Source organism: Sphaerodactylus townsendi, linkage group LG07 (genome assembly GCF_021028975.2).
Source record: "Sphaerodactylus townsendi isolate TG3544 linkage group LG07, MPM_Stown_v2.3, whole genome shotgun sequence".
Classification (NCBI taxonomy): domain Eukaryota; kingdom Metazoa; phylum Chordata; class Lepidosauria; order Squamata; family Sphaerodactylidae; genus Sphaerodactylus; species Sphaerodactylus townsendi.
In genome coordinates, this window is record NC_059431.1 from 123,484,044 (window position 1) to 123,505,877 (window position 21,834).

The 21,834-nt window shown below is 48.6% G+C and overlaps 1 protein-coding gene across 1 annotated transcript; it reads right to left on the bottom strand.

Annotated features, from left to right (window-relative positions):
- Window positions 1-1,556: 1,556 nt before the first annotated feature.
- ALG5 (ALG5 dolichyl-phosphate beta-glucosyltransferase) lies at window positions 1,557-21,366 on the bottom strand. The gene is given in 11 exon segments (XM_048502581.1): window positions 1,557-2,574; window positions 5,643-5,728; window positions 7,926-8,077; window positions 11,598-11,657; window positions 12,908-13,021; window positions 13,770-13,862; window positions 17,073-17,141; window positions 17,263-17,309; window positions 17,435-17,547; window positions 17,549-17,613; window positions 21,094-21,366. Coding segments are annotated over 11 exon segments (1,170 nt in total). The 5' UTR covers window positions 21,352-21,366; the 3' UTR covers window positions 1,557-2,461.
- Between the last annotated feature and the right edge of the window lie 468 nt (window positions 21,367-21,834).

Below are 21,834 nucleotides of genomic sequence, written 5' to 3' on the forward strand. Positions count from 1 at the left end.
AAGCAAGCCAGTGTTCTCCCATGACCATTAGGTACATGAGAACAGAGGCAGGCGCAAGAGGAAAAGGCCCGAGGTGAAAAGCATCAGGGCACAGCGGCAGAGCATTAGTTTATCGTGAAGTAACTTCCAGGTTCAATTCCTGGCATCTCCAGTTAGAAGGAGCAGGCAGCAGGTGATGGGATCCTGGAGAGCAGCTGCCGCCCTATGCAGACAATCTTGACCTTGATAGAAGAACGGTCTGATTCAGTCAATGGCAGCTTCAGGTGTTCACCTTCAGGCTTACACACAGTGAATGAGACCAGGAGATTTTCACATATTACTCTTATACTGATGACCCCTTCCTCCCCAGAGGACTCAGGACCCCCAACTGATTTTACCACTGCCCCAACAAGAAGCTGGGAGAACTGGCATCCAGGTAGGCCAGTAGTGATAACCGTCTTCCAAAAGGAAGAAGCCTCATTGAACACCAGTGCTAGACTGTTTCCACCCATCAGAAAAAAGACCTGTGATGCAGTATTTCAAGGGTTCACAGCATTTCATTTCCACTTTTAAATGTTGCAACGAAAGAGGAAATTGGGCTCGTTCATCCACTTTCCAAGTGGAGGAAAGTGTGATTTTTAACATGAATGTAATATATAACTTACTGGAATGTTAAAGGCTCCCCCCAGCAAAGACTGTATCAATTCAGCTCCCCTCTTTGTCACATTGATTTCTCTTCTGGACAGGCTTATTTGCAGGCAATTCTTGGCACTAGCTCTGAAGAAGTAACTGTTTCTGTTGAAATCTGTGTGCAGGCTTCAGGAGGCGGGGTAAAGAGTGCCGGCTAAGAATCTGTCAGGGTGCCACCCACACCAATAGGAAAGCCTTCACAGTTGCTATTAGCCAGGCCATAAAAACAAGCAGAGACATTTTGCTGTTGGCTTATTGAATTCAAACGGCACAAATCAGCACAAATTTCTAATAACCAGGTCTGCAAACTTGTAATTTGATTCTTTGTTTGGTTTTTACTCCTACAAGCAGAAAGAGAAACAGGACAGAGAGAGACCCCAGCCCCTGCACTTGTAAAAGAACTTACCTGGCAGATCCAATTGACTATCCCCCACTATTTATAAGACATCTCTCTCTCTGTGGCTTAAGGCAAATGACACACGGTAAGTCAATGCAATTGGCAAGATGAAACATTCAACAAGCAACATAATAGGAATATGATTTTTAACCTCATAGCCATGCAATCCAACAAAGCCACTGAATCATGTAATGTATCCACACACATAACCATGTAAAAAAGTACTCCTTCCTTATAGCTAATGCAGGTAGTTTAGAGACAAAATGTTCACAAACAAGATAGTTTTTTCCCCCCACACAAAACAGCTACAGGAAAAACACTATACAGGTAACGAGAGATAAGAAAAAATACATTCCAGTCTGATACTGTGTGAAGATACAATTATGTGACCGTACAAGACTCTTTTGGGCTTTGGCAAGCATCAAAATAACCTAGACTGTAATTACGGACAGTATTTTTTTCGAAAGCATCATAAAAATGACTCAGACAGCACCATTTTAAATTTAATGTTCCACAGTTTCGAGAGGCGAAAATATTTTGAATGTTCGTTGGAATTACTGTTGTAGTCAATTAAAAAGTCCAATACACTCACAGCTTCGCCACACCATTACAGTTAACAGAGGAAAAACTGATGCTAGCAGAGTCTTTACACAATTGTTTCCTGAATTTTGGTCATGGAGCTGTTCCATTATCAGGCACACCTTTTGTCTTACAACTGTACAGCCCTGCTCAAAATTAACCATTTTTACACCTTATTGACCTCAACTCATCCAACGTTGTTCCCACTCCCATCAATAGGCCCTCAAAATAGCCTAGATCATATTTAAGTATAAACATTCAATACTCCTGAAAAATGGCATCATGGGAGAAATTACAGAATGACATGACAGTTTTTAAACTTCTGCAGCCAGTTCCAGTAAACCGACAAGAGTCTGAATCTAGAGAATTCTCTTCTTTGGGGCTCACTCCTCACCCACAAAGAATCACGGTTAGCTTTAACAAGCCCTGCACATTGCAAAGATACATCCTCTTGCACACCAATCTAGGAGCAATAACTGGACAGCTGCATTGGCAGACTTCATGGACCATAAGAGTTTGTGAGTTTTTTATTAACATTTGTGACGAATGCCACACACATCCTTTATGTAGGAGAAAAATGTTCAAATGCTGCTACAAAAGAAAAAAAAGCTGATCCCTGCTTGCAAAACTTTTTTTTAAATGGAAAAGGCATCTTATACACCATCTGCACCCTTGGCAATGAACGAAAAACAGGATTCCCAAAATGCAGCCGTAAAAGAAAGGCAACCTTGGCCTGTTTTCCTCATTCCATGACACAGAAATAATCCTTGGTATTTTGAATTATTTAAAAAATCTATTTGGAGAGGGCATGTAAGCCTAGTCCATCTTTCTTGTGCCGAGCTGCCATGCGCCCGTCAAATAGCGAAGACGTATGAAGAGAAGGTCCCTGCCCATCTGCAGCCAACTCCAGAAGGGAACCAGTTTGGAACCTAGGAGCATGAAAAGCAGGAAACAATCAGGCATCTGCTGTGGTTATTAAGCCAATCACAGGTACAATAATGCAATTCACTGCTACTGCCTACCTACCGCAGACTGTATGTCCCACCAAGACCTTCCCACAGTTTTCCATCACATTTTCAGCTTCTATTGAGAACCCTGCTCTATGACATGAATCCGACGGACTATGACTTGCCAACGTTGCTTCTTCTCTCGTGCGTTTCCAGCCAGATTTCCGCTGTCCTCAACTGCCGTAGAAGACATCTCCCTATGCACTGCAACGCACGCCTGCAAGCGTTTCTGCTCTTGGCCACGCAAGTTGGGCTCATTGCTAGCAAGTGAGTCATAACTAAAACTTCCCAATACAATAAGAAGTTTCAAAGTGTCTGCAATGTACTTGGAAACCACTTCTAGATCACAACTGCATAACAAGGAGGTCAAATAGAGAACTGCAGCGTGAACTATGTTATGGATTGGTTCTGGTGGGTTTTCCGGGCTGTATGGCCATGTTCTGGTACCAGACCAGACCACGGCCACACAGCCCGGAAAACCCACCAGAACCAGTTGAATCCAGCCGTGAAAGCCTTCGACAATACATATGTTATGGATGTTTATGGTCGTTCTTATTTCATACACTGTCCTAACTATATCTTGTGAATTGAAATTGTAATTTTTCATAGATAAGTAAGACTGATGAAATACTAATTGAAACTGGATTTTTATCAGAAACCTGCATCTTGCATATTACATAGCCTTATTTTCTATATTCACTGGCCATTCTTACATAGTTCTCTCTGGAAGTTCTTCAGTTTGAACTGGATGACTTATGTGTAACAAAGTCAAGGTAACACATGCCCAGAAGTCCTGAGACTTTCCAATGCTTTGCAGATTACTCTGGTGCAAGGAAGATGTTGTCAGACTCTCGAACATGGAAATAACAGAGACCGTAGGAAAGTCCAAAAGCAGTTTATTCCTTGCGAAGAGTAACAATGTAAAGCAGGATCTGAGCTAGAGAGCTCAGATCCAGGACCTATATTCTTACCCCCCCCCCCCCCGCCCGTCCACTACAGTTTCTACAACAATTGCACTACAGAGCTTCGAAGAACCTGGGAACCTTTCACACCTCTTTGTAGATGGGCTGGCGCCAGGAGGTTGCCAGGAAGGGGAGAGGGGAACAGGAAAGCATTTACAGGAAAACATTTGCAATTCACACTCAGCAAGACATCTAGGTCCTGACTCTGATGCAAGGAAGCTGTAACAAGAACCTCTCAGCAGGCTGTTCCGGCACAGTTGGGAGTTGTTCTCAACCACGGTGGATTTCATGAAGATTCTTTCTCAAGGCAACTCTTTCTCAAGGCAACTGTTTGTTGTTACCTCTAAAATGATGTGGTGTTTAAGAGTTCTTGATAATAAGTGTTTAAAGAGTCAGAAAAGAATAGAACTGAATTTGTTATGTAGTGTTAAGTGAGCTCTAATGACTCCTTAGCAGTTTGTCTATAAATAAGTTCCAAAAAATCCCTACTTTAAAATTTTCAGCACTGGTATGAATTAATGCTAATTTGTGTATGTTTGGAAAAAATATTGTAGACTTTCAGTGTAACTATCAGTAGTTATCCATATCTTCCTAATGTGTATTTCATTTTGAGATTGTATTATTTACAATCATCTTATTAAGGAATTGATAGTTTAGTGATTTATTTTAGAAACAACAGTGGTTAAGAGAAGAAGAAGAGTTTGGATTTATATCCCCCCTTTCTCTCCTGCAGGAGACTCAAAGGGGCTGACAATCTCCTTGCCCTTCCCCCAACAAGCACCCTGTGAGGTGGGTGGGGCTGAGAGAGCTCTGAGAAGCTGTGACTAGCCCAAGGTCACCCAGCTGGCGTGTGTGGGAGTGTACAGGCTAATCTGAATTCCCCAGATAAGCCTCCACAGCTCAGGTGGCAGAGCTGGGAATCAAACCCGGTTCCTCCAGATTAGATACACGAGCTCTTAACCTCCTACGCCACTGCTGCTCCTTTATGGCTTTCCATAAATATGGCAACTTTATGGCTTTCCATACAGACACCCCTTCTCAATAGGCCAAAGGTGCCCACAGGCTGGGGATCAAAAAGGCTGGGGATCACCGGGGACCCAGAATTTGTTTTGTGGAACAAATTATTTATTTTCCAGTTAGGTTTCATATATCTCCCTGTTCAGAAACTGCCACCTTGAAAAGATATGATATGAGGATGCACCATTTCTTGGGGTTTTTTTGTCTGCTATAAAGACTATTTAGCAAGACTGATACTCAGTAATATTGCTGGGACTGTTCTGGAATGTTAACTCCGCAGCTATAAAGCTTCTGTCAAGCTCAAAAAGGCGAGTTCCAGAAAGGAAAAGGGCAGGAAGAATGGCTGCGCTGCTGAAGAAAGAACGAGAACTCAGGAAATGATGCCTGAATTGCTGACAGGAAGGGGCCCAATTACAAAGGTGAGGAAAACCAGGCAATGCGGCGTTTCAAAAGCCTGTGTCTATTGAGACACAGGATGTCATAATAGAAGAGAAGAAGAAGAGTTTGGATTTATACCCCCACTTTCTCTCCTGCAGGAGACTCAAAGGGGCTGACAATCTCCTTGCCCTTCCCCCCTCACAACAAGCACCCTATGAGGTGGGTGGGGCCGAGAGAGCTCCGAGAAGCTGTGACTAGCCCAAGGTCACCCAGCTGGCATGTGTGGGAGTGTACAGGCTAATCTGAATTCCCCAGATAAGCCTCCACAGCTCAGGCAGCAGAGATGGGAATCAAACCCGGTTACTCCAGATTAGATACTCGAGCTCTTAACCTCCTATGCCACTGCTCATAATACACGAGCTCTTAACCTCCTATGCCACTGCTGCTCATAATAGGTGATGAGGGAGGAGCAGAAGCAAAATAAACCTTGAAAGAGAAACGAACTTTCATCCTACAATAACAGTCTAGACTAATTTTATAGAGAGGATACGAAAATGACAAGCCTGCTTGAGTGACATCAGAAAATCAGATTCCTGGAATGAATTCTGCAAGGTAGTCCAAAGATCCACTGACCTTCAATTTCTGTCCAGTTGACAGCAACCTCTTCTATTGGTATTTTACAGTGTTGAGCTATATAAAGAAGTTCCACATCGAACGCCCTGAAAGAGAAAAGCAGGATGAAAAGGCATCAGGACTGTGAAGAACTGATGTGAAACGTATCCCGCACACTTGGCTGTTTTCCCAACTTCCTTTCAGCATGGCAAGTGTCCAACAGGAACCTAACAAAGACATATCTCTGGCAAATGCCAAGTTGCTCTCTGGTGGGGCAAGAGATTATAATAACTTAGATATGGCTGTCTTTCTTCTCCTAACCCCCCCCCCCCCCAGGTATTTGAACCTTTGATAAAGAAACGATGTTCACTATGACTCAACTGGGAACTATGTGCAGAATTTCTTCTTCAATAAACTCTGTACCCAGCCAAAGAGTGGGTACAGCAGCCTAAATATACAGCTGCTACGGCTTGTGAAGTTGGAATAATCTAAAACAGTTATGCTATACGAAACTTCTTTTTCTCTCAATCTATCCACATTTCCTTGTTATACAGCTCTAAAAAGGACTGAAATAAGCTTAAGGAAATTAAGCTGGCCACTTAGAATCATAGAGTTGGAAGAGACCCCAAGGGCCATTAGGTCCAACCCCCTGCAATGCAGGAACACACAATCAAAGCACTCCTGACAGGTGGTCATCCAGCCTCTCTTTAAAAACATCCATAGAAGGAGACTCCACCACACTCCAAAGTAGTGCATTCCACTACCGAACAGCCCTTACTGTCAGGAAGTTCTCCCTGACGTTTAGGTGGAATCTCTTTTCCTTCCCCTTGAATCCATGACTCCGGGTCCTAGTCTCTGGAGCCGCAGAAAACAAGCTTGTTTCCTCACCAACATGACATTCCTTCAAATATCTAAACAGGGCTATCATGCCACCTCTTCACCTTCTCTTCACCAAACTAAACATACCCAGCTCCTGAAGTCTCTCCTCATAGGGCATGGATTCCAGCCCTTTTCCCATTTTGGTTGCCCTCCTCAAAATGGGATATTTTTTTCAGCTTAACTCACACTAAGATTAAAAACGTCTAAATTCTGATTTGGTTAAAACTCACTTACTTTGATGATGCCAGATGGTTTTATATTGCAAATAGACACCTTAACAGCTGTCAACTCTATGTTCTAGCTCAGGTAACAGCTGGTTCCCCCAAAATAGGTTAACTAAAACCCTCGTGTTTGAAGGAATCTTGCTTCAGTTCTCCTTCAGAAGGGCCTATAACATTTTGTGGGCATCATGGCACCTGCCAAGTGCTTTAAGGAAATGGTTGGGGCCTGGCATGGCTTCTGCCCAATAAGGCTTCTGATTGGCCAATGGAGATGTTTGGCTGTGCTTTGGCAGCAGTTGCCAACACAGCATGGAGATCTTCCTTGTGTGACTGAATGTGAAGTGAGGCAGCAATTCTGCTGCACCTATTTTGTGCCTACGTCCACCACACTGTGTCAAAGCTCCAAAAAGTTGAGGATCCCTGGACTACAGTGTGGCTGAACTTCTTAAAGGTAGAGAAAAGCAAGGTGTAAAAAAACCCCACTTTTACATAAGAACATAAGAACAAGTCAGCTGGATCAGACCAGAGTCCATCTAGTCCAGCTCTCTGCTACTCGCAGTGGCCCACCAGGTGCCTTTGGGAGTTCACAGGCAGGATGGGAAAGCAATGGCCTTCTGCGGCTGTTGCTCCCGAGTACCTGGTCTGTTAAGGCATTTGCAATCTCAGATCAAAGAGGTCAAGATTGGTAGCCATAGATCGACTTCTCCTCCATAAATCTGTCCAAGCCCCTTTTAAAGCTATCCAGGTTAGTGGCCATCACCACCTCCTGTGGCAGCATATTCCAAACACCAATCACACGTTGTGTGAAGAAGTGTTTCCTTTTATTAGGCCTAATTCTTCCCCCCAGCATTTTCAATGAATGCCCCCTGGCTCTAGTATTGTGAGAAAGAGAGAAAAATTTTCTTCTTTAACTGTGACCTCATGTGGGAGAGATGGGTCCAGTTTGATTTGACTCTACAATGCACCATTTTTATTTATCATTATTTCATTTACATTATTTTAGTCCACCTTTCTCACTTGCACCATGCATTTTGACAGAATTGAATAAGCTCAGACACAGCCCGAGAGACAAGAAAAACAACCTCGAGGGGCAGCCGTATGCTGAAAGGGGTGGCCCAGATCCATTCCCCACCCTACACGTGGCGTTGCCCAGAAGCAGCTCTGGAACCGTTTCTGGCCAATCAAATGAACTCAGGACACCTACCAGCGCTCTATATGAAGAGTTGAAAACATTCGGGAAGCTGCTTTCCGGGTTAATAGCTTAAACCCACATTGGGTGTCCCTTATTTTCTTAACGCAAAGGAACCACACGAGGAAGTGGAATCCGTACATGAGAAGTGTCCGGAAGTAGGAACGCTGCAGACGAGAGGCAAAACATTAGCTGTGGGTACTCATGAAGCTACCTCCACCTGTCCCACAATTGTTCAAGAAGAAGAAGAGTTTGGATTTATATCCCCCCTTTCTCTCCTGCAGGAGACTCAAAGGGGCTGACAATCTCCTTGCCCTTCCCCCCTCACAACAGACACCCTGTGAGGTAGGTGGGGCTGAGAGAGCTCTGAGAAGCTGTGACTAGCCCAAGGTCACCCAGCTGGCGTGTGTGGGAGTGCACAGGCTAATCTGAATTCCCCAGATCAGCCTCCACAGCTCAGGCGGCAGAGCTGGGAATCAAGCCCAGTTCCTCCAGATTAGATACATGAGCTCTTAACCTCCTACGCCACTCCTGCTAGAGCATAGCCCCCATGTGACAGGATAGGACAGCCACATGGGTATTTTTGTAATCTAGAGTTTTTAACCAAATGAAAACTGAACATGGGAGGTAACTGGTACGCGTGGTGAAATAATGCGCGTGCGCCTTTCAGATTTCAGACAAGTTTTACCCCAGATTAAAAAAGAGGGGTGTGTGTGTGTGTCTCGTGACCACACCAGTAAAAAAGGACTTGCTGGCACATTAAAAGGGAAGGGCCATACTGTAGACAAGCAGGCAAAGAGATACAGACCTGGACGGGGACTGCCATTTCGACAGCTGTTTGCAGGAAGGAGGGTCTGGCAGGAGCCATCCCGTCCCCCTTCCCGGCTCGCCTACCGCCCCCTCCTCCACCTCCAGCCGGGGGCTTTTTTTGCAGGCGCTATTTTCCCCTCTGCTGAGAAGCAGTCCATTTCCGAAGTTTCCTTCACAGTGGATTTTTTTGGTTTACACCATTCTTGGGAGCCCCACTGATTTTTGTTTACACAGGTTAACCTCCCGCGAAGTGTCCCTGGCTGAGCAGAGCCGCTGTTTTGCCTGCCCACCCGATGGCTTGTTATTCCCAGGCAACCTCCATCAGTCAGAGTGGTGTAGTGGTGAAGAACAGGTGGACTCTGATCTGGAGAGCTGCTTCTCCACCTGAGCAGACCTAATGCATATTTCTGAGGTCCCTTTGAGGAACCGAGGCTGGTAGAGTCCTGAGAGGGTAACTGGGAATCTCTCTCCACCTGGCCCGAGGTCTGCTCTGTGCCCTGACTGTGTGGCCTCTGTCATCTTCTGCTTTTTGTGACTGGACTGGGTTTTGGGCAAAGTAGCATTATTTCTGTTTCTCAGGGAGCAGACTTGAACAAGCATTTCAGCATTTTCATGATAGTGATCTGAACCCCATTAGTGTCTAGAATGGTGGTTCTAAGCAGGGTATTGCAATTGCTGTCCAGACTACAGAGAGAATTTTCAACGGAGAAAATGGCTGTTTTGGAGGGTGCACGCTACGGCATTGTACCCAGACTAGGTTTCTCTCATTGCCGTAGCCCCGGACTTGGATGGCCCAGGTGAGCCCAGTCTTGTCTTGGAAGCTCCGCAGGTTTGGCTGTTCGGTGATTAGTTTTGGATGGGTGGTAAAAAAAGGTAAAGGTGCAATCGACCAGTCGTTACTGACCCATGGGCTGTTGTCACATCACAACATTTACTAGACAGACTTTTTTTACAATGCGGTGTAGTGGTTAAGAGCAGGTGGACTCTGATCTGGAGAACTGGGTTTGATTCCTCACTCCTCCACATGAGCGGCAGACTCTAATCGGATGAGCTGGATTTGCATCCCTGCTCCTGCGCATGATGCCTGCTGGGTGACCTTGGGCCAGTCACAGTTCTCTCAGAACCTTCTCAGCCCCACCTACCTCACAAGGTGTCTGTTGTGGAGAGGAAGGGAAAGAAGAAGAAGAAGAGTTTGGATTTATATCCTCCCTTTCTCTCCTGTAAGGAGACTCAAAGGGGCTTACAAACTCCTTTCCCTTCCCCTCTCACAACAAACACCCTGTGAGGTGGGTGGGGCTGAGAGAGCTCAGAAGAACTGTGACTAGCCTAAGGTCACCCAGCTGACGTGTGTGGGAGTGCACAGGCTAATCTGAATTCCTCAGATAAGTCTCCACAGCTCAAGCGGCAGAGCGGAGAACCAAACCCGGTTCCTGCAGATTAGAGTACACCTGCTCTTAACCACTATGCCACTGCAGGGTTAGTAAGCCACGTTGGGTCTCCTTATAGGACAGAAAAGCTGGGTATAAATCCAAACTCCTCCTCCTCTTATTTGAGGAGATTGTATCATTTGACCTGGCTTGTTAATTTCACTGGTCCACTGATAGACCTGTCAGGTCCATGCCTGTCAGTGCTTAGATGTCTTGCTGTGTGGGAATTACAAATGTTTCCTGTAGATGCTTTCCTGTTTATCTCTCCCCTCCCTGGCAATTCCCTGGCGCCAGCCCTCCTGCGAGAAGGAGTCACGAACGTTCCCAGGTTTCTTGAAGCTCTGTAGTGCAAATGGTATACTCTTTGTGAAACACATTTGGTGGGAATCAAATGGGGGGAGATTGAAGGATATAATCGCTGGATCTAAGCAGGGGAGCTTAGATTCAGCTTTCTCTGTTACTCTACGTAGAAATAAACTGCTTTAGGACTTTCCTACGGTCTCTGTTATTTCCACGTTCGAGAGCCTGACAAGACCTTCACTATTTTCTTTTTAAAGAATCTCTTCTGCTCGATGTGGAATGGCAGCCCAAAGAGTGGGAGGAACTAATGTGATATCCGTGGGGAAAGGTGGAGAGGAGAAAGAAAACTTGAGGAAAGCTAAATGCATGCTGATCTCCTTTGCTTTCTCTCTGAAGGGAGAGAAAAAGTCACACTTTTAAAGCTTTTGGAAACTGCAGGGAATCTCCAACCTTAGGGAAGGGTGACTGCTGACAAGGGGAAATAATGTATGTAACCAAGAATCGAACCTGAAGGAAATGTATGCTTAAAGTGATGGAGACCAGACATGCATAAATGGCCTGGAATCCTGGGAGGAGTTGCTCTTTGCCCTAACACCACTGCTGCAGGATCACCAAAGGAATACATCCACCAGTGCGAGGGAGAGGTGTTCCTCCCATTGGGCAAAGTGCGCCACCTTGTGGTGGGCGACAAAATTGCAGGTTCGTTTGTGGGGGATTTTGTATTTTCAGTGTTTTTTCCGTTTTTTGGCCTGCAGGGGCACAGATTTTAGGCTAGCAGCACTAAAATTTCAGGGATTTTTTGGGAGACTCTCCTAATGCTATCACCCGGGTTTGGTGAGGTTTGGTTTAGGGAGTCCAAAGCTAGGGACTCCCAAAGGGAGTGCCCCCATCCCCCATTGTTTTCAATGGGAGCTAATAGGAGATGGGGGCTACACATGTGACCACGCCTGTTCAGGGTTTGCTTAAAAGCAGTGGGTGAATGGATAGTGTACTCAGCTTCCCTGGTATTTGTAACTGAACACGAACTACGCAAGTGACTGGAAGGACAAGGACTAAATTCTCAAAGGCGGCATGTTCTGGGCTTCTTCTAGTTCCAAAGAACAGCCAGTTCAGTAGCAAACAAGCAGTGAAGTGACAGCAAGACATTTACTTGTGCTATTGTGTCTTTCTCCAAGTGTGCTCGAGATCCGCAGGCGACGGCCATCTGGTCCTAAGGGTGGGGTGGGTGCAAAGAGAAAGACAACTATTGAGCAATAGACCACTCAAAACCAGGGCTGTGAGCGGGTGACCCCCTGCATTCGTTCCAGCCAGCTATTTATTCCACACCGTCTCAGCGTTCCTGTAGTTTGTATGTCTTTGGATCTGTAAGCCAAGACTTCCGCAGATGGGAATTTTTCAAAACAAAGAAAAGGGCACAGCATTTACTGCTGTGCTCTTTACTTAAATTGCGCTCAGGTTCAAGCTGCTGCTGAGCTGCAGACACAGCTGACCCAAAAGCTGCTCAAAATATACCCGGGACGTGATGCTGACATCCTCACGAATATACACGCAATTGCACATACGTGTCACTTTACAGAAGGAGTACGTTCTTTTCTGAGAGAGCAAAGAGGGTCCCAGTAAGGGTACTATACAGTAAGGACAGCCACAATAGGGATCTCCCAATTTCTGCAACTTAGGGAGCTATCCTAAGGCCAGGCTGGGGAAGCTAAAGTTGGTAATCAACCCCTGTGCTTTTGTAACAGCTACCTAAGCCAGCCTAAGCTAAGGCTCACGGGAGCAGAAGTGCTGATGTAGGAATGGGCCACCCTGGGAGCACATGGTGAGAAGAACAGGACTCAGTCAGTACCTTGAGTCTCCCCAGCCCTTCCTCCAGCTGAATTTGTATTTACTGCACCTACAGTCAGCCTTTCTTGCTGAGATTCAAGGCAGATTACAAGATTTCAAACGATGCAACAGGAACAGTTTAAGATTGTGACAAAAAATACTGCAAAAAATACTTGGATTCCCAAGATGGCTGCTGTGGGTTTTCCAGGCTGTGCGGCTGCAGGCTGGGAGCTTTTCCTCCTCACATTTCACACACATCTGCAGCCACACAGCCTAGAAAACCCACAGCAGCCCGTTGATTCCGGCCATGACAGTCTTCGACAATACACTGATTAGAAAGTTAGAACGAAATAGTATACCAGCAATCATTGTGGCTGAAGTGCAAAAACTCCTACAGAAGAAACAGAGTTTGCAGAGCCTCAGCACTGCTTACGAGACGAGCCAGCCCCAGCTCTGCCAAGAGCTCAGAAGCCCCCAAAGGACACCTTTGAGGCTAAATGATCCAGACCACACAGCACAAGGCCAGCCTGCTCTGGCATCCGGGTGGACATGCTTTGAAGGCACATGGGGAGGGGGAACTTTGCCAACCATCAACACGCCAGAAAGGAGAAGGGGCAAGCGGCATTACAGACTCACAGGCCAGGGCTGGAGATTCTCAAGACCCTTTTCGACCTTCTCAACATCTTCAAATTTTGTGGCTCCGTCAGCATCCGCCATGAGGATTTTTTTCCCTCGTGAGCTCAAGACACCCTGCAAGTGAGAAAGATCTGGAAAGTTTTGCATGCTCACCTAGTCAGGGGTGCCGTATGGCTATGAACACAGAGACCCCTTTCCAATCTGGAAGAAAGCCTTCTTTCAGCTGTCTCACCCTACAAGTGATAAACTACTGGCAACGGGACGGGAAAATCCAATTACAACTGCAATAAAACTGGACAGAATTAAACTATAGTCACAAGGACCAATTGAGAGGTTAAACTATAGTCACGAGGACCTTAACTGCAATCGCCTCATCGGGCTTCAATGGCAAAACTGGAGTGTTGTGGGGTTTCTGGGCTGTCTGGCCGTGTTCCAGCAGCTTTTTCTTCTGATGTTTCGCCTGCATCTGTGGCTGGCATCTTCAGAGGCTGCCATCATGCTCTGAAGATGCCAGCCACAGATGCAGGCGAAACTTCAGGAGAAAACGCTGCTGGAACACGACCATACAGCCCGGAAAGCCCACAACACTCCAGTAATTCCCTCCGTGAAAGCCTTCGACAATACAATGGCAAAATTTTCACACATAAGATAACACGTGGTTGGAAAAGCTTGCGCACAAACTACACCGTGTTTAAAGTAGGCTACAAACCACCAAATCCCCATGTAAGGTTGCAATGTGTGGAACAAAACAAAACATTTGACAATTAGCGTTTGTAATTTTTCAACAGGGAAACTAACAAGAAAAGCACCCGGCTTCCCCCTCAAGCACAGAATAATGCAGGTTACAGAAGGGAAGACTCACCATCCTGACAGCTCCCCCTTTCCCACGGTTCTTCAGCAGCGTGAGGACCCGCACTTTGTCCCTGCCATATTTCTGGCTGTACTTCAGGGCCACCTGTGGGGCACATGTCAGGGGAAACAAATGGTCAGCTCAAGGAGAAACCAGACCTGCCCCCTGTCCTTTGCACAATGTGAAACCAGCATCCAATAGGGTAGCCCTTGCTTAGGCCACCGCTTCCCGACATTCTGTCACTCACACGCCCCTTGGCAACCCATTTCCCTAACACTGTGCCCCCCATCAGCAAACCAATTACATAATTTTTTCATTTAGGACGTTTTGGCACGGTGGGAGCCACTGGCTTAGAAGACAGCCAGGAAGGCAACAGAAGGGCTCTGCTCTTTGTCAGCTTGATTTTGCACCTGGAATGGGTGGACAACTGCCTTCCCTTCCACTCCCCACAACAGGCAACCGTGTGAGGCAGGTGGGGCTGAGAGAGTTCAGAGAGAACAGTGACTGGCCCAGGGTCACCCAGCAGGCTTCATGTGCAGGAGTGGGGAAAACAAACCCGGTTCGCCAGTTTAGAGTCTGCTGCTCATGTGGAGGAGTGGGGAAAACTAACCCAGTTCAGCAGATTAGAGTCCACTGCTCATGTAGAGGAGCGGGGCATAAGCATGGTTCTCTAGATTAGAGTTGGCTATTCTTAACCACTACACTAAGCTGGTGCCAAGTGTCAGCTACGACCAAGTGTCAGCTACGGAGTGTCAGCAGTGGCTCCCCCGGGCACCAGATGCCATGGAAGGGCGGCCCTGGCTCTCCAGATGGGCTGCAAAGGCAGGCTGTGATCAGGCTCTTTCCAGCCAGCTCCACACAGGAACGCCTGACACAGAATCAGGTCCTTCAGGTCTTTTCTGTCTCCTCTCTCCAGTGTCTCCCAGGAAGGTCCGCTTTCCCATCCCCTCTTGCCTGATCAACGGGGGATGTTGGGGATCACACCCAGGGCCTTCACCACTAAGCCAAGGGTCCTCCCTTAAAGGGCTTCAGCCCCAAGCTAGGGGAGAGAAAGAGGCGAGAGCTCACCTCCCTCGCACTTTGATTGACATATGCCAGGATTTGGGCCATCCTCCTCCAGGAACGGGCCCACAAAGTGGGCTGCAATGGTCATCTCCACTGGCAAATGCGACAGAGAGCAGTCAGAGCAGAATCTCCAGTGCTGTTACCAGTCAGACCTGAGGTGGGATGGGGGTGCATGTCTGCTATTTTTAGGAAGCAACCTCTCTACCTGTCAAGCCTCCCCCACAGGGCGCCCTGGCAGTACAGGCCAAAGAGGGAAGCCGTCTCTTGTATTGGCCCAGGGGAATTAATAGGGACATGTCTCCCTGTCAGTCTTCAAAATGCAGAACAGCCAGCTACTCCTTTCCTTAAGCCAGTGGTGGCGAACCTATGGCAAGGGTGCCAGAGGTGGCACTCAGAGCCCTCTCTGTGGGCACGCACAAACAGAGTTGCCCCCCCCGCCCCCATCTTGGCTGGCCTGGGCCGCTGGGCTTGGTTATTAGCATTAAACCTAAGACCTAGTTTTGGGGAAACAGTGCAGGTAACCCTGTTAAGCACTGTTAAACCCCACTGATTTTCATGCGAAGAACGAAAGCGCAATCCTTTACCTGGGAGTAAGCTCGGTTGCTGGCAATGGAGCTTGCTTCTGAGTAAACCCTCCTAGGGTCATGATTCACCCATTGGAAGAGTTGCACGACTGCTTCAAAGCAAAGTCTTCAGCTACGACCAAGCTTACTCCCGAGTAACCCACGCCTCAGAGCCAACCATTTTTTCTAAACTGAAACCTCAGTATTCAGGTTAAATTGCCATGTTGGCACTTTGCGATAAATCAGTGGGTGTCCTGCGCCCGGGGCGGGGTCCCCGCTGGGACCCCTGTTGCCAACCCACCTTCCCCTGCCCGGATGCTGGAACTACCGGCCTCACTCCCGTTGTCCGGGAAGTGGACTAAGTGGGACAGCCGCTTTAACCACAGCTTGTGCCAGCTGCCCACAACTGACGCAGGGTCCGCAAGAACCCAGGCAGGGAGAGCAGGCTAGCCTCCCTGCCTGCCTGAGGGCTGCTGGCTTCTCCTGCCTTCTCAGTCCCTGCCCTTTCCGTCAGTCCACCGACTCTCCTCCTTTCCCCCGTTGTGCCGAGGTTGCTCCCTTTTATCCCCTCTGCAGCCAACCTCCGGCCTGAAAACCTTCGGGCCCCTGCACTCCAGCCCTCGACAGGGCCTCAGCTGGCCGGGCTTGTCCCGGCCTCGGCCTCTCTCGGCGTGCTGCCTCCCCTCCGCCCGAGATCTTAGCCTGCGGCGTCAGCTGGCCCAGGCAGCAGGTGGCAACGGGGAGTCGCTCCCGCCCAGCCTTGACGGCAGCTGGCGGCCAGGTTCCGGGCGCCACACCGGACCCTCGGCCCGGTGTGGCAGCGGGGGCTCCCCCCCCCGTCGCCCGGCCCTAAGCGTTAGAGGCGGGCGCCTACCATGCGGTGGGCAGGAAGCCAGTCGAGGAGGGGCTACCCCCGCTCCCGGACAGTGGGTTTTGGGTTGCAATTTGGGCCCTCGTTCTCGAAAAGGTTCGCCATCCCTGCCTTAAGCGATCAGGACAGACAAAGTGTAGCCTGGGAAAAGAAGCCCCTGCCTCAGGGCTTTGGCACACCTGCCTCTGGTACAACAAAAGACATTCTAACTAATGCCATCAAAGTCTATTCTTCAGTGCAATCATCCTACTTTCCTTTTCCTGACTAACTTCTGGGAAAGATGACCTCTGTATGATTTGGAAAGGAAGGAGAAGAGTTTGGATTTACACCCTGCGCTTCTCTCCTGTAAGGAGACTCAAGGCGGCTGACAAACTCCTTTTCCCTTCTTTTCCCCACAACAGACACCTTGTGAGGTAGGTGGGGCTGAAGAACCGCTTGGCCTGGCCCGAAGTCACCCAGCAGGTTATATGTGGAGGAGCGAGGAATCGAACCTGGTTCTCCAGGTCAGAATCCACCGCTCTTAACCAGTACACCATGCTATCTCTCAGTCCCAATCATATATCTAAACAAGCCCCCAAAGAATGCCCTAGCATTGACACTTAGGGAACACATCTGGTGTTGGAAAACAGAGGGACTGCAATTGTGATCTCACTATAATTCATATTTGCCCAAAATGTAAATTTTCCTGAATTAAACCCTCACAAGTTGATTGATTTAGTGACTTGGAACAGAAAATCTCAGGCTCTGTTGACCTAATTTTTCAGATTTTCATCATTCTTATCATACAGAGTTGCAGAACACAAACAAGTCTCCCACCTTTGTGGTCTGATCTCTGCTGCCATCATCGACCACGATGACTTCATAGGTGAATGCAGGATCTTGCATCTACAAAACAGAAATGCCACTGGTACACCTGGCTTGCCAGCCAGCTCCCTTTGGCCCAGAACATTAGCAAAGCTTATGTCCGTGTCAACTGATACCGTGACTGAACGGGAATCTTTCATACCTGCCTCTTCTCTAGATACTGTAAAGCTTCATCCATCATCGAAGGCACTGCAAGGGAGAAAAAAATTCCAGACCTCGCTTCAGTAAAACTGTGTTGATGAACGGATGACGCGGCTCAAAATGGCACAACGTGGCGGGATGCACAAAAACAGAGCAAACAAAGATGTCCTTACACCGTTCTTCCTCGTTGTACGAAGGCACGACTACAGACAGGTCCCGGGTTGGGGGGTCGTGGATGCTGGGCACAGGTTCCTTCTTGCCTTCAGCATCGTCATGGGCCAAGAACTTTTAGATCATCGTGTGGGTGCGAAGGCAGCATCTTTGTGGCAGTCACGTGTGCGATGACAGCAATCTGGGAAGAAGAAAAAAGAGGAGTGCCTTCCGCTGTGATCCCAGTGCCTGCGCAGGTAAATATGGGCACAGGTGCTCCTTCGGGTACGCAGGGTCCAAGCTTTTTAGGGCTTGGTTTTTACCTGTGGTGTTGTCTTAATTGCAAGCCACCTTAAGCAAGCCACTCTGAAGAAGACATCCCCCCTCCGCTTTTCTCGGATGACGTATCAACAACGTTTCAGAAGCCTATTCATTTGAAAGAGCTGCCAAGTTGCCTTTGGGCTGTTCAGGGACCACCTCCGATGGCCAGCCCTGAGTTAGGAAATACCTGGAGATTTCAGGGGACATCAGTGGCCTTTGGGGAACTGACAGATATGGAAAGTGCCGAGTCACAGCCCACCTACCGGGACTCCATGGGGTTTTCAAGGCAAGAGATGTTCAGAGGTGGTTTGCTACTCCTTACCTCTGCGTGACAACCCTGGCTTTCTTTGGTGGTCTCCCATCCAGGTTTTGATTTTGACAAGCATCAGTTTCAGGTTGCCAGCTCAAGGCGGATTCGGCCTTCCATTCTTTCAAGATCAGTTAAATGAGCACTCCGCTTGGTGGGGGTGAAGTGCAGACGACTGGGGAAGGCAATGGCAAACCACCCTGTAGAAGAACCATTTGGATCTATACCCCCTCTTTCTCTCCTGTAAGGAGACTCAAGGTGTATTTTCGAAGGCTTTCACAGCCGGAATCACTAGGGTATTGTGGGTTTTCCAGGTTGTATGGCCATGTTCCAGTACCATTTTCTCCTGACATTTCACCTGCATCTGCGGCTGGCATCTTCAGAGGATCCTCTGAAGATGCCAGACAGAGAATGCAGGTGAAACGTCAGGAGAAAATGGTACTGGAACACGGCCATACAACCTGGAAAACCCACAACACCCTAGACTCAAGGTGACTTACAAACGCCTTTCCCTTCCTCTCCCCACAACAGACACCTTGTGAGGTAGGTGGGGCTGAGAAAGTTCTGAGACTGGCCCAAGGTCACCCAGCAGGCATCATGCGCAGGAGCAGGGATACAAATCCAGCTCATCCGATTAGAGTCTGCCGCTCATGTGGAGGAGTGAGGAATCAAACCCAGTTCTCCAGATCAGAGTCCACCTGCTCTTAACCACTACACCGCACTGTAAACAAAGTCTGTCTAGTAAATGTTGTGATGTGACAACAGCCCATGGTAATAGTCAATGCTTGACTGGTCGCATTGCACCTTTAATAACCTTTTTTTTACCACCCATCCAAAGCTGTCACCGAACAGCCAAACTCATGCGAGAACTTCCAAGACAAGACTAAAGGGCTCACTCTGGGCCATCCAGAGTCTGGGGGGCCTACGTGAATGAGACAGAAACCTAGTCTGGGTGTGCAATGCCGTGAAGCGTGCACCCTCAAAACAGCCACTCGGCTTTTCTCCGTTGAAGCATTCTCTGTAGTCTGGACAGCAATTGCAATACCCTGCTTAGAACCACCATTCTAGACACTAATGGGTTTCAGATCACTATTATGAAAATGCTGAAATGCTTGTTCAAGTCTGCTCCCTGAGAAACAGAAAGAATGCTACTTTGCCCAAAACCCAGTCCAGTCACAAAAAGCAGAAGATGACAGAGGCCACACAGTCAGGGCACAGAGTAGACCTCGGGCCAGGTGGAGAGAGATTCTCAGTTACCCTCTCAGGACTCTACCAGCCTCGGTTCCTCAAAGGAGCCTCAGAAATATCAGCAACTGGAACATTTCCTGACTTGTCCTCAGCATGAAGTGATGCCACATCAGGCACGCAGCAAGAGGACTCCCCGAACTGCAAAGACAGAAGTGACGTAGCGGCATGCTGCAGGAGGCAAGCTTAGTAGCTCAGGGAGGTCTTGAAGTCAACACGGGTGAGCAGGCCTGGCAGATAAGCCCAGATCCGCACTTGGAGACCAAGGAGAACGGTTAACCTTCTCTGATCTGCCAGCTGGAATTTTCTTTCTTTAACTTACACCCTGCCATTGTCTCCAATGGGGACTTGAAACAGCTCACACCAATTTCCTCTCCTGCATTTTATCCTCACAACCCTGAAAGGTAGGCTAGGCAGAGAATAGGCATGCCTGGCTCCGGGTCATCTGGTGAGCTTCTCTGGCACCAGTAATCTAGCCCAATGCTCCGACTGTACTGCCAGTCTGTAAACAGCAGACACTGGGGCTACAGGGACTCTTGAATCAATAAACGGACTCTGCATCTGTTGATCAGTAGTGTTTATTGGAAGGCAACGAAGCACCCAGCATGTAAGAGCCAGTTCTGCCAGATCCACTTTATCAAAATATAACCACCCCCACCTCCCCTCCTGTTTTCCCAAAGAATATGAGAAAGAGTTACATCAAAACCTAATCAACCCCAAGGTCGCCAGCAGACAGAGATAAAGCCACCTGGTCTCTCATCCTCATAGGGTAACAAAAACATCCCATTTCCCATGGGAGTAGAGCAGTGATGCTGAACCTTTTCGAGATCGAGTGCCCAAATTGCAACCCAAAACCCAAAGCTAAAAGGAGTGACACTGACAGGAGTGCATCTCCATCAGTCAAATATAATCACCCTCCATATATTTTATGTTGCTCGGGCATGCGGTCAGGATTGTATTTTAATTTTATTAATAAAAGTGAATTATATATAAAAAAAGGAATGCACTTCAATCAACTAGGTGCCATCCCTGACAGGTGGTGCAGTGGCTAAAGGCAGGAGGATTCTCATCTGGAGAGCCAGGTTTGATTTCCTACTCCTCCACCTGAGTGGCAGACTCTTATCTGGTGTGCTGGATTTGTTTCCCCACTCTTCCACAAGAAGCCTGCTGGGTCTCCTTGGGTCTGAACTCTCTTATCCCCACCTACCTCACAGGGTGTCTGTTGTGGGGAGAGGAAGGGAAAGGTGTTTGTAAACCACTTTGAAACTCCCTACAGGAGAGGAAGGTGGGATATAAATCCAAACTCTTCTTCTTCTGCCAAGGGCTACTCAGGAAGCCCGGCAACCAACACAAGAGAAACTAGCAGCCAGCCCAGCCCTTGAAGATCAGCCCTTGAAGATCAGCATGCACAGCATGCAGTGTGGGGCAACGGGAGGGCCACTGTTCCTTCTACTGCCCTTTCCTCTTGCTGACTCCAACCTCAAGTGAGCAGACTGAGCCGCTCAGGCTTTAGCGATTTCGGCTGTCCTCCATTAAACCCTCACAATTACAACCCTGCAATGTAGGACAGGCAAGGATTGGGTGACTGGCCTGAGGTCACCAGAAATGGAGTTATAGGAGTCAAACTCGCAGCCCACCAGATGTTATGGACTACAGTTCCCATCACCCCCTGCCAGCATCATGTTGGCAGGGGATGATGGGAACTGCAGTCCATAACATCTGGAGGGCCGTGAGTTTGACACCTGTGACCTGGAGCCTCCCAGCCTGTCCACCCCACGGCCAACTGGACTAGGCCCCTCCGTATCTTACCAGGACTAGCCCGGCTACGGCCAGGCCCGCCAGCCCCAGGGCCAGCCACGCCGCCTCCATCGGCCAACCCGGCAAGAGACACGGAGGCGGAAGGGCAGGGGAAGGCAGCGAGAGCCACCCGCAGCCCCTACTTCCGGCTTCCAATCGAAGGCCGCCATTGGTTGCGACGGCCCTGGACCTGCCCATCCTTTCTCCAGAGGCGGGACTTGCTGCTCCTCCGGCGGCAGAGGCGGGATTAACGGCGGGGCAGCCGCTCATTGGACAATCCGGGACTTCATTGATCGGCGGCTGGGCCAGTAAACGTCGCGACCCGCCGTAAAGTTGCCCGCCCAGAGCGGACTCCCTGCGCGAGGGAAAGTCAAGTCACAGGCAAAGAGAACGGGCGGCTGGAGAGAGCTCGTCTTTTGTGGTGTGAAGATCAACATACATTAGTCGCCGGCTCGGGCGCTCCACACGGTGTCGACAGGCGCCAAAGAAGCGTTTTAAACATGCATCAAAGCACGGAGTGGGGGTGGGGGTTAATTAACACCCCCCAATTGCTGATTTGAGCAACAGCCCCGAAAGGTAGTCCCCCGGGCCAGCGCTGCGAGGAGTTGTGCCCAAGAAGCGGGACCGTCTCTTTCCCTTCTTCCGTTTCTCCCTCGCCCGCCTTTTCCCCTCACAACAACCTTGCGAGGTGGGCTAGGCCGAGCGTCGGTGTGGAACGGGGGCCCCCGCAGAGCCTCGCCCCGCTCTCTGAAA